We start from the raw sequence: 16398 nt of genomic DNA, 5'->3' as shown, positions 1-16398 counted from the left end.
ACAGTCCTCCAGTTCCAAGATTGGAGGGGACATGTCCCCCTCATCCATCCCGGGATTTGAGCCAGTGCTGATACGCAAGATATAAGATTGTCATTTCTCTTCGTTTAAATATTAGAAAGTCAAACTGATATGGAATTTTTTGTAGTTTTCTTTTCCATATAGAATATCGAGCCATAGGTATGTCTACTGGTTTCACTTCCGTTATTTTTTTTAAAGGTATATCTCCAGTTTGCAACATATACGCAGAATCGGATTTAGATTTTGTGGGGCCCTAAGCTATTGAAGGAAATAGGGCCCTTTAAATATCAAGATGAATGTAGGAACCCTATTATACAGAAATAAAGAAACTAGTGATATTTTAGGAAGCAGGCTAGCAGAAGGGGACCGGATTACTTTCATTACAGGAGTCTATACAATACGAAGCACTGTTGCTATATGTAGATTTTATTTTATTTATTATTTTTCTTATATTTTGGAAATGTATATTCAGTTGTTTCCTTTAATTTTAGAGACCCTCAAGAGAGTGGGGCCCTGTCCGGCACGCTGCATATACGGTACTACTACTGATTGTTCTTTTATTTCGGTTTTCCGAAAAAGACAACTTTGTTGCATTTCAGAAGTAAGTGACTGGAGTGGTTGTCTTTTCGGAGAACTGTTATTGCCAGATGAGAACTCTCTCTGTCCCTTACCGCTAGTCTCTGCGCCCCAACAGAAATTGCGAAGGGGAAGAACAATAAAAGGGGGCCATGTTTTTTAATGTATTGCAATTTTATTTAAATAAAAATTTTTCATGTATTATAGATTATTAAAGGCACGAATAAAATGGACATGTCTTATAAAATACATATAATAATAATATAAAGGGTGATTTAAGAAACTTTTCTTTCGAGAACGTAATTTTGTAGTGCATATAGATTGATTCCATTGTGTGCATGTTAATCTTCCCCACATACCGTAATGTTTATGTGAGTGCGTGTTTAAATATTTTTTTCAAGGTATAGTATGTGTTTATCTTTCAGCACAAACAGATTTAATGTTTCCACTGGGATGAAATTCGTAGCTGTCTCGTCTCAAAAAAAGTGTAGTGAAAAAACTGCCTCGTCTCGGAAACCGTATATGTTTCTATTTGAAGAGGCCTGTTCATCTCGTATTTTGGCACGAAAATTTTTTCTCTTGCCTCTCCTCATGGACAATATTAAAGACATTAAATTAATCGGGACCCGAATGGCAGGAATCATATCGGAAATTAAACTCAGGTTTTAAACACAAAGAAAAAATAACACGAAGGTTCCTTTTAAAAATTGAATATATCATCGAGCGAGCGTAAGTGATTGGTAAGTACGGGTGCTTTGCAATTAAAAGGTACTGGATTTAAATCTTGAGGACGCCCATCCTGATTGAGATTTTCCAAAGCTTTCCCCAGTCTCACCAGGTGAATTCTGGGGTGGTACCTTTAAATGTATAGCCCCAGGTAGACTTTTTTAAAAAAATTTCCGTCATTAGTTGCTGATAATGTTTCAGCTTAAAATGTCTCTTCAGTTGCTGCATTTGAAATAATTTAATAAATAAAAGAATAATTGTATAAAGAGATGAAGTAGTTATTTACAAAACCATCATCTATTGTTTTGTGCATGAAACAAGAACATAGCTGAAATTTATCACAAATAAAGTTTTGCAAGTGTTATTTTCAATAAATTCTGGGTGTGCATTTTAGCGTTTTCTCTTTACTTTCCTCATAATGCAGCATGCTAAAAAAAAAAAAAAAAAAACCCTGATGCAATGGTCTTTTAATTACTTTTATTATAATTTGCTGCACAATGTGGATGTGGTATAATCCATCATATAAGAATGAGATCATGTAATGTAATATATATCCTTCACAGGGACTATACACACACAGGTTGTATGATTAGGGACTATACTAATACGTAAAACAAAGAAAGCTCATTTTATTGTCACAAAAAGAAAATAAAGCTAAAAGTGCTCGGTGGGGGTAATAATTACTGTATGTCACGCTCGGTTTTTGGAGCGTATCATAATTTCCTACAAAATACTATAAATGTGATCATCGCGCACAATAATTGGCAGGGAGTGAGTTGGCAGCGCTGCTGGGATGACTTTCGGACGGTGATGCTATAGCACGGCCAACAAGAGATGGTCTCTGACGTTTCTTACCACATGCGGTGGGACATCGCAGCCCCTACTTTGATACCAGTGTTACCAACCACAATCACTCTAACTTATACCATTAATTAAATTGCCACTACAGTTGCACCGAAAAAAAAAACTTGACACGCGAGTAGTGGCAATGTCACTGCGAGCTGTCAGAGACGTTCTCTTACTGGACGCACTATAGTTTGAGGGAAATTTCCCGTGGCGTAGGGAGATGTAAAGAATTTTTTTTAAGGAGGGGAAAAAGAGAGATTTTACGTATATGAAATAAAATGTAGGGAAATTTAACTTTTCAACAAATTTTGTTACTAAGTACTGCGGCAATATGACGAAAGACGGTGGCGTTCTTTTCAGAATCACACTCATAAAGTGACAATTTTTTTCTTTTTTTCACAAGCGTTCCGGGACCTGTCTTGAGGATGTCATTATACAAGATAACATTGAAGTACTAATAGAAGATCAAAAGCACAAGTATAAGTTGTGGAGATATGAGCACAGTATAATAATCTATAGATAGCACTAATGGTCCTCTTAAACAATGATATGTATATAGTGAATTAAAATTAGGGAAATTTTATCCTAAAACGGGAATTTTTGAGCATTCATGAGGGAAATTTTAACTTTAGGACCTAGCATCACTGCTTTCGGAATGAGTTTTCAAAACAAAGTGATGAGTTTGTGGTACATAAGAAAACGCAAAACGCGATAAAGAGTAACCCAGTATTTTTGACAGTAAGTATGGTCAGGGTTAACGAACTATGATATTATTATGATTTCCTTGGCATTTTTAAATTTATACGAGACGAAAATTTTCTATTACAATTTGAGACGTAACAGTTGTACTATTATCATGTTTCATCAATTGCATAATTAAATCACTTAAATCTGACGAATAGACTTCCTGACTGCAGAGACTGGGATAACTCCTAAATAATTAAAGTCCACTGATATAAAAAAGTCAAAATAAAATTGGTAGTCAATCGGAGCAGTTGCACATTAATAATAGAGAGTCAACTTCATATAGCATTGGAGCTCGTTCTGTAAATCATTTGGAAAATGTTTGGTTCACGGTACTATCCTCTTTCAGAGCGACACACATTATAAAGTACTATTTTAATGCGAAGCGTACTCTTAGTGCGTTAGAAAATGTATCGTAAGATAGGTGTTGGATTACTGGGTTTAGATTGACTTTAGAAAGGCTGTTTAAAACAAGAATTAGCTTTAAAACACCAACCAATTTGTGCTAGGTGGTTACGGGCAAATTTCGTATGGAAGAAACTACTGGACCCCGTTAACGGAACATTGGCCGTAGCCGCTTGAAAGCAGGAGTGCATCTAACCGAGTCAAGGAAAAAGCGACAGGAGGCCCATGATAGTGCGTATGTAGGGAATAGGCGCGTCAGCGACGGTGGTTATACGCATAATCGAGACTAGTGGAGAAGGACTTCATATGGCATAAAGAAACATGCCTTGCATATGACACAGCTTTTTGTCACTTCTATTATCACTTTATACACCTTCTTCACATGACACTTTCTTATGAAGTAAAGTTCAACACCTTTTACACTGAGGAGGTTCACCTCCGGTGCTTGGGGCCCCTGATTCGATCCCAGCTCGCGTCGTGTAGACTGTGGTGGACAAACACCGTGCTCGTGGGTTTTCTCGGGGTTGTCCCGTTTCCTCCCACTTTCTTCATTCCACCATTTCATTCATTTCTCATCATCACCGTCTCTTTTAGCCTAACCGGCATAATCATGGGACGTAAAACTAAAGATTTCATTTTTTACCTTTTACACTGACAGTCGGAAACGCTCGAAAATGTTCTTTTTGTTGCTGATTTTCCAGTAACATTTCACAACATTGATTCTTGCATTACATTTGGAAACCTATATTTTTTCCATATCTTAACATCTTTCTACACTTTCAACATTGCGTCTTTATGTTCATTAATCTGGTCTTTCACAGAAATTCAGCAGATTTTCCTCATTCTTGATATTGAACTGCACAGAACTAAATAGTGCACTGCCAAATCACAGTCTGGACATATATTCGCCATTTTCTCAATATACTCCATAATAGAGCAACCTTCCGCCAAAGCAAAATGGATCCGCCTTCATGTCACCAATATTCATAAATTCTAATTTCTACTCTTTTCTTATTCTATCGCAATACAACCACCACATTCATCAATTATTCGCAGTAAATTTTGCAAATTTTCAGTTATTGCGGCGGGGCGTAACGGAACTTAAAAGCCCCTTTGGTAACTAACTTGGCAAGGTTAAAGTTACGTGCAGATAGAGAATAAGAATGATACTACAAAATTATTGACCTTTGTGCCGCAGAGAAGGTTCAAGATGTTAAGGCTTATGATATCTTTCAACCAACTCTCCCGCACTTAACCCTAATCATTTTACTTAAGAAATGCCCAAATATATTCTAGAATATTTTCCTAACGCGTGCCCAAGTAACTACGTAGAGATTGGTAATATGCCGGCAGACTGATATGCAATGAAAACCATGGTTGGCTTTTGTGCCGGAGAATAGATTCAGCATTTTAAGGTGTATGTTAGCTTAGGATAAGGCAGGTTAGGTTCAATACTCTTAGACCAACTTTGCGCAGGGTTGTAAAGGACCCTTTAAAAAAATGGCACAGTGGGTTGTATTGGTCAAGTTGGGTTTTATGAAATTTTGTACGCAAATTTTAAGTTGTATTTGTACTTAATATAACCACTTAAGCATGCTCTGTTGCACACGTTTGGAATGAGACTATAAGATTCCCGTGTCGCACAAAGGGAATTCATGAACACCCATCCGAGTTTCGTTGGAAACACTTTTCTACTTGGCACTGGCTTGTTTCGATTTCTAGAAAGGAATAATAGACAGATTTTAGAGTAATAAACAGGTAATTCTGTATGATATGGAGTAGGGATAAAATCTCATATTACTTTCACGATTCATGGGCCAGCCATCCTGATTGAAGTTTTTTTTTTTTTTTTTTTCTCAAAACCTTCTAGGCAAATACTAGGATAGTACCACAAGTCAGAAGGCACAGATGGAATTAAAAAAAAAAAAAGAAGAATGTCAGTATTGTTTGTGGCAGGGTTGGCTGGTTTAAACCAGCTGTTAAAAAAAAAAAAAACTGGTTTAAACCAAAAAAAGAACGAAAAATGCTTTAAATTGTGTGAACTTCGTGGTGACATTTCCACATAACAAACCATCCGCATTATGTTTATCTACTTTTCACCTTTTAGTCAAGGGGTCCCGTGTTCAATTCTCGGTCGAACCCAACCCATCTTTCAAGTGTAAAGCAAGTAGCGATTCAAGGTGTCCCTTTAAGCGAAAGTGTTCTCCGTGATAACCTTGGTATTTCATAAGGATGTTAAGCCTAAACATACGAAATGAAACCAAATTATATATTTCTACTTTAATGAATGCCTGTTGTTCTATAAAGAAGCCAACGTTGCTTAAATATATTGATAGAAATTGGCAAAATTTATCAATTGCCTACGTAGCTTCCAACATCAACTTGGATTTGAGTTTAATTTTATTGAATGATATCTACATACCAAATTTGTAATTTAATACCTCAGTTTTAGCGTAGTGATTATGATACGTTGACCTTAAAACTTTACATACAAGTATATTTAAAGTAATAATAGGATTTTGCCAATGGCTAAGGCGGGAGTTTCCCGATTTATATATAATTCTGGTATAATGTTTTTACTTGTGTAACTGTTTATCTTTTTGTCCTTTTGAAATGACTCTTGACAATTATAGTAACAAGTAGGCCTATGTAAAGATCAGTACAACGTATTTTTGTCTGGAATCCTTCGTGAGTGAATCTGCAATCGCATTTCTGACCAATTAGTCCAGGTTTCGTGTCGAAATGGACAATTTCTCTTGGATGTAAGTCGAGAATCGGTTTGGATTCCGCTTTAAGATTATGTGGCCCCTTCCAGCATAACCTTGTTGTTGCATAATAAGACCAAGGCAAAACAAACTAATTTCTGTTCATATCTGATATAAATACATAGAATAAATTATTTAAACAAAAAAAATCCGGGTTTAAACAAAAAAAACTTTTTTTTTGTTTTTTCAATAAAAACCTTGGTTTTTGCAAACCCTAGTTTGTGGGTACTTTAGGTCTACAGTTCGGGCGCTTATTTTACATAATGGTCATTATAGCATTGTCCCATTTCCTCTCTCAGTATTTCCCTATTGACAGCCAGAAAATTTCATATGATTTAGTTCCAGGGTTGGCAAAAACAGTGGTTTTTGAAAAAAACAAAAACCCCGTTTTTTTGTTTAAACCAGGTTTTTTTTTTTTTTTTTAAATAATTTGCTCTATGTATTTATATCACATATAGACAGAAATTACTTTTGTTTCGCCTTGGTGTTGTTATACAACAACCAGGTTATGCTGGAAGGGGTCACATAAGCTTAAAGTGGAATCCAAACCGCTTCTCGGCTTACATCCAAGAGAAATTGTCCTCCATTTCAACTCGAAACCGGGACTAATTGGCCACAAATGCGATACGTCTGCCAACTCACTCCCGAAGGACTCCTGATAAAAATATGTTGTACTGATCTTTACATACTTGTTAATATAATTGTCAAGAGTCATTTCAGAAGGACAAAAAGATAAATAGTTGAACAAGTGAAACCATTACACAGATTTACATATGGACAATTTCAAAATACTGCAGAGTACAGAAGAACTAATTTAGTCCAAGTTAGTTCACTACGACTTTTATTAGTCCAAGTTAAAGAAATACAACGACTAAATTGGCGTATCAGTACGAAAAGTGAATAAAGATACGAATTATTTAAGTCTGTTTTGACCCATCTATATATATAAAAGAGAACGCACAAAATCCTTTGTCCGCTCATCACGCTAATACGGCTGAACCGATTTCTTTCATTTTTGGGGGGTTGTTAGGATTTGGACCCTAGATGGTTTTTATCATATCACTTTAATTTTCAATTACCAGTGTCTTGAGATAATTGACCAATCAGGTGTCAATACGTACAAAAAATCCTTTGTCCGCTCATCACGCTAATACGGCTGAACCGATTTCTTTCATTTTTGGGGGGTTGTTAGGATGTGGACCCTAGATGGTTTTTATCATATCACTTTAATTTTCAATTACCAGTGTCTTGAGATAATTGACCATTCAGGTGTCCATACGTACAAATCCTTTGTTATTAGTTCATCATAGGTATAAAAATAAACGTATTTATATGCAACCCGCATGACCCTGTGACTCGGCGGGTTAACATAACTGACAGGCGCTATAAATCACTTGAAAGCGAAAAAGTAAAAATTATCTAACAAGGAACCCTAGGTATCTATCAGAGCCCGATCTTCATGAAATTTTGTATATAGATAGAGTACCTCGGGAAACACTCACAGCCAAAATTGTAGCTGCAGAGTCCAAGAGGTTTGGACACTAGGGCTCGAGAAAGATCAAAAGTGGAACGTCAGTACATTAAGGACATGGTGAGAAAATGCACTTTTTTCTTTAAAACTGGTAATTGTAACGACACGAAATGAGCATACATGGATACGAGTTGGTAGATTTGATATGTTAAAAGCGATAAAAAGAATATCCGCCATCTTGAAAGAGGCCATGTTGAAACTGGTGCGATTGGTGTAAATGGGAAGAGGGTCATGCGATGCATCAATTTGAACATAAATATACACAAAAACCTGTTGGTGATGTATGTTGTGGGATTACGTTATTCCTGTGCTTCCTGTGCTGTGAGTCGTCTATGGACAAGATGAGCAAACTGTATCTCATGACACTGGAGCAGATGAAGAATACGGAGCGCTATGAGTGAACTGATAGACGTTCTGATTTCTGTTCGAATTAATGGCAATATAATAAATAGTTACAAATTAATGCTAACCCTGGCATTATTATGAAGAACCCGTTGTATCAGCACATCCACACCAATTATATATTGACTCTGACACTAATCATGTACTGCTAAAATTATATTTTGCTCCGTTTTTCTAGTTGCACTCATCCTACTCATAGCGCATCCTAACCTGCATCTGCTCGAGTGTCATGAGATACACTTTGCTCATCTTGTACCTAAATCACTCTGCCAGAAGCACACAAATAATGTAATCCCACAACATACTTCAACAACTGGTTTTTGTGTATATTTATGTTCAAATTGATGCATCGCATGACTCTCTTCCCATTTACACCAATCGCATCAGTTTCAACATGGCCTCTTTCAAGATGGCGGATATTCTTTTTATCGCTTTTAACATATCAAATCTACCAACTCGTATCCATGTATGCTCATTTCGTGTCGTTACAATTACCAGTTTTAAAGAAAAAAGTGCATTTTCTCACCATGTCCTTAATGTACTGACGTTCCACTTTTGATCTTTCTCGAGCCCTAGTGTCCAAACCTCTTGGACTCTGCAGCTACAATTTTGGCTGTGAGTGTTTCCCGAGGTACTCTATCTATATACAAAATTTCATGAAGATCGGGCTCTGATAGATACCTAGGGTTCCTTGTAAGTAACAAAGTTTATTGCGTTCCGGGATGACCGCAGCGAAGCGGGGCGGGTTGGGGTGACCGCAGCGAAGCGGGGCGGGTTAACATAAATGACAGGCGATATAATGTTAACATTAGTGCAATCTTCTATGGTTTTTATCATATCACTTGAAAGCGAAAAAGTAAAAATTATCTAAGTAACAAAGTTTATTGCGTTCCGGGGTGACCGCAGCGAAGCGGGGTGAACGCTGCTAGTTTGTACATAAATAGATACTTCTGATTTCAATAAATGCCTCTCGTGGGGTTTGTATGACCCCTTCCCCCCAAAAAAATAACTATGACATTTCGATGTATTATATCAATAGTTAACATTATTAAAACGAAACAATATTTAGAATTTTTCTTTGATCGCAAATGCATAACAATAATAACAAACTATTAAAATAAAATCACAGAAGAAACATTCATAAACTTATAAAAACAAAAAAGTTGCTCTTGTAGTATAATCTCTGAGTAATGAATGGGGAATTTAGGTCTGAATATAATACGAATAATATACGGGAGTGAAACGTGATAACGCACAAATGTGTGCTCATCAAGATTTTCCGAACACACACTTGTACGAACATTTTTCGTCTTTTGGTTTAAACTTTTTTACCAGCTGGTTTAAACCAGCCAACCCTTTTTAGTTCTGAACCAAACAAGGAAACTGAATGCTGTTTTAGCTGCAATTTATTTTTATTGCATTTACATTACAAAATGGTAATAGTGGTATATTGTAATGTGTGGTATATTAGAAGGATCAGAATGTTGTTACTGGTTTCAAAGGTCCGGTACTATCTTATTTGTATTATCAAACAGGATTGAGAAATATTCTTTCCCTCTTAACTATTCTAGATATTGCAACGTAACGACATACGCATTGCTTATATACTATAGTGTTTTTCAAGGTAGATTATATTGGGATACCTGTAGAGGAACAGCAAAATTTCTAGAAATAAAATTATCCCAAATCTCTCTCTCTCTCTCTCTCTCTTTTTTTTTTTTTTTTTTTTTTTTTTTTTTTTTAAACCGTACATTGTGATTATATTTGCATGGTACTGTTCGAAAGCTTGATTTATCCTGAAGAGACTGACGTATTAATCATAATACTCAGATATACAGTACTGTATAGGAAACTTCTATTTTATATATATATATATATATATATATATATATCCTACATTTTCCCTATTTATATATGAAATTTTGGTATTGGTAAACAAAATTGGTTAATATTCCCCCCTAAATTCTAGATATTGTGATAAAGCCTGGCACACACATTGCATACAGACCATAGTGTTTTTCAGAGTAGGTTATGTTAAGGTATCTGTAATTGAGGCCACCACGAAAGAACGCCAAGTTTCAAAATAGAGAATTTTTGGAGGTACATTTCCCTTCTTTCGTGGATCATGCACATGCACATGAGACCATTTGAAATTTTATTTTATTCTGCAGAGATTGTTGTATTAGTCATGATACTTGGATGAATAGTACTGATGCAGTAGCTACTTAATTGAAAGTCAACATTTTCCTCAAAAAATGCGAGAGCGTAAAAAGGTTAACTGGAAAGAAACGTTTTTGAAATAAACTGAAATATTAGATTTTAAAAAAATCTTATTTTCAGTTGACAAATTGCTTTCTTACAATATATTTTACGATTAAAGGCTCTTTGTCACATGCGATAATTGTACTATAGGCCTGCGCCAAGTATTCCAGTAGGTACGCAAGAAGAATTCGGGAGTTTCCCAATGTTTTTTTAATGCAAATGTTTTTCGGTTGTGTGTGTATAATTACCCATATACTGTTGAGAAAATAGATCTTTAGTAATTTTCTGTTTTAAGCAAAGAGCGTTTGTATTGTCTTTAATTCAAATTATGGTATTACAGAAAACACACACACACAAAGTCTGAATTGTGCATTTGTAATTATCATAAAAGAGTTGTTTCCAGGTACACGGTGGCTCAGTCCTACAGCGCTTACCTCTGGTGTATAGACCCCTGGTTCGATCTCCGGCCGAGGAAATTTGTAATGGACAAATTCGTGGGTTTTCTCGGGGTACTTACGCTTCCTCTCACATTATCATTCCATCATTATTCATTGTCTTAATCATCCGTCTCCCTTAGCCGAACGAGCATAACCGGGATAATAAACTTAAAGATTCGAAAATTTTGTTTCCTTTTGATTTACCTCTTTCGTTTCAGTGTGTGTAGTTGTCCAAATGTAATATTGAGAAATCCTTATTAATGAAACATTTTTGATTTGTAATTAACTAATACGTGGAGAAACACATTTTATTTGTTTGTACTTAACGCGTGTATGTACTATCAAAACGCAGGAAGCATAATCGCATTGTTTTTAAGCAAATTCTGAAACTGGGCGTGTACTGTGAAGCACAATTGAAGAAACTAATTATGATCAAATTAAGTTTAGCATTTCAGTCCAAGTTTTGAATACATTTTTGGAAGTTTTTAAGTAGATTTTCTTGAACTGAAGAAAATTGCAATAAACTTGACTTTGCGGCCCAACATATCACCCCTTTACGGCTGCACTGCTGTGAACTTGTTGCAGTATGTGCTCCTTAGTGGCAACCTGGCACAGAACCCAAACCAACTTGTGCTAGGTATCCACTAAAAAGCACGAATGCAAAAAGTTTATTGTGGTGGAGCCCCAAAAACACGATGCATTATTATACAGTGCCAGTTGGCCATAGTCACTGTCACTCCGTACGTATTCACCGTTTGTTCAGGTTCGAACAAATACTTTAATATCGTTTCATTTAGAACAAGTACCTTGATAAGTTAAATATCTTATAAAGAAATTTTTGTTATCGTGAAGCATATATAAATTTATACTTCTGTTACTAATATTACTAAATGCTTATGTTGTATGTGTTATCTACATAGTACAATATGATAGTAATACAGTTAACTTTTTAGTGCTGTTTCTACGTTATTATTTGAGTTAAAGGTTTGTCACATATTACATTAAGTTCTGATGCTAGTCAAGTTTTGGCATACCGGATTTTGAAAATTTTACAGGTTAAATTCAATACTCGGCTTGTGTATAGCCCGCTCCCCCCAGTTCTTTGTCACCGGAACTGGAAGAGTCGTCACCACTACCACCACCACCACCACCCCTACTACTACTACTACTACTACTACTACTACTACTACTACTACTACTACTACTACTACTACTACTACTACTACTACTACTACTACTACTACTACTACTACTACTACTACTACTACTACTACTACTACTACTACTACTACTACTACTACTACTACTACTACTACTACTACTACTACTACTACTACTACTACTACTACTACTACTACTACTACTACTACTACTACTACTACTACTACTACTACTACTACTACTACTACTACTACTACTACTACTACTACTACAACAACAACAACAACAACAACAACAACAACAACAATAGTACTACTACTACTACTACTTCTTCTTCTTTAGAGAACAGAACCCAACCAACCCCTGCGGGGCTTCTAACCCGTTCCTACTACTAGTACTACTACTATTGCTACTAAATACCACCAATACCACTACTACTGCTACTACTATTACTACTACCGCTACTACTACTACCTATACTAAAGCTTTCTTACCACAAGATTTACATCTTATATCTTTATAACATGCGATTCCGATTCATTATGAACTAATATGAATCGTTAGAATCACTATGATTCGCTAAAAATCACTGGGGGGAGCGGGCTATACTCAATCCCAATACTCTCCGTGAATGGATGTGTTTATAAGAAAAAGTGATTACAGGCGGCATAATTAAGTAGTAATACAGCTGTATTTTGTGTTTACAAGTGTAAGACTCTGGTGAAAAAACATTACAAGTGTTTTATGGAAAATGACTATATCAGGTAGCTACTATTTTCCGCTGGCAGAGTAATTCTACAGTGTACGAAGGTTGTATTTTGTGTTTACAAGTGTAGCGTTATTATTAGTGTGAAACCATAGCAAGTGCTATAGGAACTGGTATCATTGCGAAACTTATGTGTTTTCACTACTCTTGCATACACGCATATCCACCTGACTTGCTCCTGATCCCTGCGGACGCACCCCCCGCACTGATGTACGACCGTCCATCTTCCTACCCTGACTCAATTAGTCTTTTTAGTGGCTACCTAGTAGAGGTTAGTTTGTTTTTTGTAAACTGTAGTTTTTATGGCATGTCCAAACGCTGTATTTATACGCAAATCCTGAAAGAATTGTAATTTTTTAACAATCAACTGTGGTAGTCCTGTTATACTTCATCAGTATTAAATGGAGTTTTGTCGTCATCCAGCGCAAATCTTTTGGAGAACAATGGGAAGGAAATTAGTGAAAGAATTATAATTTTTCAACAGTTATTTCGAATGATGTGCCTAACCTTGACCTGCACGTAAGTTTCTTAAATATTATTTATCTTTTGTGGCTTAACACATTTTATCTATACATTAAAAAAATGGACCCCATATTTCATATCTGCTCTTAAGGTTCCTGAGCACCACCACAAACTTTTTTTTTTTTTTTGACATAATATCCCATAGTGCTTTCGATACCCTTATTTGCTTGGTTCCTGCTCACTAACTGTATACAGTTTATAATATGTGTGCAAACTAGGATTGCCAACTGACCGGCATTTTTGTGACAATCACTGGTTTACTGATGAGACGGACCAGAAATATGTTGGTGAAAACTAATCCACGGTTTCCTTCTTGTTTATGTATTATCCATTTGGATCCTTGTGTGACATATTGTCCGAATCAGCTATGTATGTCAGGATTTTAAATACAATTATTCTTCATCTGTTTTCAGTATTATGAGGAGGTACCGGTAATTTTACTTTTCAGAATTGAGAATCATATGCTATGAAAAAGACTAGTGCTAGAAAACATACACTAACCTGTGGTAGATATTCACTAGAAGTTACTTTTGCTTCTATCCCGGTTCAGGGGAGGGCAAAGCTGAATGTTGTCTTATGGGGTGTGTTCGTAGGAATAGATGCATTTGCGACATAAGGGGAAACAACTGCTAAATACACGTACTAACTTATGTTAGGTGCTACTAGCTTTGCATTACATTTGACATCGTATAGAGGATTCTAAGCAGAAAATTTCATATGACAATTTGTCCTATTCTGAACGGTTTAAGAGCCACAGGTTTTGAGACATTTTTGACCTTGTGATATTTATTGCTCATCCTGTCTACAGAGGTGAGAAATAGGCCATGGTAATGAAATGGCTTTTCCAGTGATGTGTAGCATGTGGTAGTTCTGTCTGAAAGGAAGTTATTGGGGAAAATTAGCAAAATTTAATATTATTTAGGGCAATTGGATGGCTACACTTGGTTTCCATACACGTACGTGTAAGAAAGAATCATTCCTGATGATACAATGAGTGTTTGATGGAGCCCCTTTTGATAACAAGTCAAGTTTCAACCTACGTGACATGGTAACCAGTTAATTCATCGATTGCATTATGTAACCGGTGATACCATTCGCCTCAGAGTGTCTCAGGTAATTGCTGCGGTATTTCTTTGCGTGCCTGTGTGACTGTTTGTGCAATTTTAGATGTAGGAAATGCCAAATACTTTATAGATTCAATTCCGAGCTACGGCAGAGTGCGAACTTCTTTTAGCCTCTTCCAGCAGCTTACCCTATGACATGGTGCTCCGACATCCATGAATTGTTGGAGTCCCCCAACATTTCGCGTACCTTTAAATAAGGATAACAATCCATCTTGCAAGATCTCGACGTATTTCGCAGTACTGATCTGCTCGCAGAGTCCACAGACTTATTTTTCAGGTGTCTATACTTACCTTCAGGCTAGGGTATATACCGGGAATGATTATATTCTTACACTTCGAGGATATAGTAATTTTAATATCTTAAATGGTATTATATGATTTTCATGAACACAAAATAAGTAAGTGTCAATGTATAGTATGTGTCAAATGAAAGAGAACTTTAACTAAAGATTTTTCTTATTATTTATTTATTTGTTTTCCCAGGATGTTTCAGATGAATATTAAAAAACATGCCAACATTTGTAACTCGTAATCGTCATGGCTATGCAGTGCGATTTTCACCGTTTCATCCTCAGAGACTGGCGTGTGCATCATCACAGTATTTTGGAATTGCTGGTATGTAAGTAAAATAATTATTTACTTAGTGATAAAAATAACAATTTTAATAGAAATTAATAGAAAGACAAAGATTTGGGAATTGTCTTCTGCATCAAAAAGAAACAGTCTTACGAATAAGTTAAACCAGTAGATTGAATAGTTCTGTGTGTGAAAAATGACTCAGTGGTAGAGCGTTCACCTCTGGTGCTTGGGGTCCCGGGTTCGATCCCAGCCCCCGCCAAGTGAACTTTGTGGTGGACAAACACCGTGCTCGTGGGTTTTCTCGGGGTACTCCCGTTTCCTCCCACTTTCTTCATTCCACCATTTCACTCATCTCTCATTATCACCGTCTCCTTTAGCCTCCCCGGCATAACCGTGGGACGTAAAACTCAAAGATTTCATTTCATTTTCGTTGAGGAGCCTAGACCCTTGAATGCATTTCGTATTCCATGAAAGATTTTTTTTTAAATTATTATTATTATTATTAGTGTACATTGTAAAAACCTTCGATTGGAAGTGAAACTTATTTTTACACAAGGCAATAAAGCTTTCAACTAATAAATAATGTATATGTATAAATAGGTGTTGATTTTTTTTTTTTTTTAAATATATTGTAATTATTTGGAATTAATGTGATTCAAATCATGACGGACGTGCTAGAAGGTGTGGTGACTGGGAAAAGAGAAAGATTGCGAAAGAGGTTACAGTTGGTGGACCGTATTAAAATACAAAGATCGTACGTGAAGTCGAAGGTTTAGCTGAAGAGCTTGATGCATGGAAGCTCCTTTGTGGCAGTGACCTACCAATAATGGCAGAATACCTGTGGTGATGATCATTATATGATTTAAGGGTCTCGAAGGATTATCGCTGCAGAAACAAAAACTCTTTAAGTGTATTTTGTTTATCATAAAGGCAACATATTTGATATTGATTGCAATCTGTCCTATCATGACATCTATCTATACATGATTCTCTGCCTATTTCTTGGTATTTTTTAAAAAAATCAAAAACTCCATTTATTTTTTCCATACGAGTAACATGGCGATATTAGACATCTCAGTCCAAAATCTCTATTAATAAAGTGCCACGTCAAATAATTTGGAATCAGTCTATTATAATGACCATGTCGGAAGATAGTTGTTAAATACAAATTACAAAATAATTGGCAACTGTAGCAATCTGTAAGAAACGGGACAACATAAGACGAAACTTAAGGGTTTCTTGGCGGCATGTCTTCATTCTGAAAGAATATGTCTTCAGTTCGATTATATTGTTATTAGTGTAGAGAGTAAATTAACCGAGAGACATTGATTTACTTTACTAAGTAGTAATTTGTGTTCTCTAGAAACTCACACAAATGTAATATTTTTCTTTCATTTCTGAACAATGGTGAGTCTTGCAATATTGTGGTACACAACATACCTCTATTTATTATAGCACAATGAGATCAGATTAACATTAAAAGTGTAGCCCCTCGTGTTAGAACGTGTGCAGCCACCTTCCTGTTACTGGCTCA

The 16398-nt window shown here is 36.0% G+C and overlaps 1 protein-coding gene across 1 annotated transcript in view; it reads left to right on the top strand.

Moving 5' to 3' along the window:
- The first annotated feature begins 2761 nt into the window (after positions 1–2761).
- Positions 2762–16398, top strand: part of Pex7 (peroxisomal biogenesis factor 7) — a 49235-nt gene continuing 35598 nt past the window's right edge. The window contains exons 1-2 of the mRNA XM_081759883.1: positions 2762–2904; positions 14769–14900. Of these exons, the coding sequence (XP_081616009.1) occupies positions 14795–14900 (106 nt within the window). The 5' untranslated portion in view covers positions 2762–2904; positions 14769–14794. The remainder of the gene's footprint in view (positions 2905–14768; positions 14901–16398) is intronic.

The sequence above is a fragment of the Thermobia domestica genome, chromosome 5 (assembly GCF_964235325.1).
Source record: "Thermobia domestica chromosome 5, izTheDome1.hap1.1, whole genome shotgun sequence".
Classification (NCBI taxonomy): domain Eukaryota; kingdom Metazoa; phylum Arthropoda; class Insecta; order Zygentoma; family Lepismatidae; genus Thermobia; species Thermobia domestica.
This window is presented reverse-complemented; position numbering and strand designations above follow the sequence as displayed.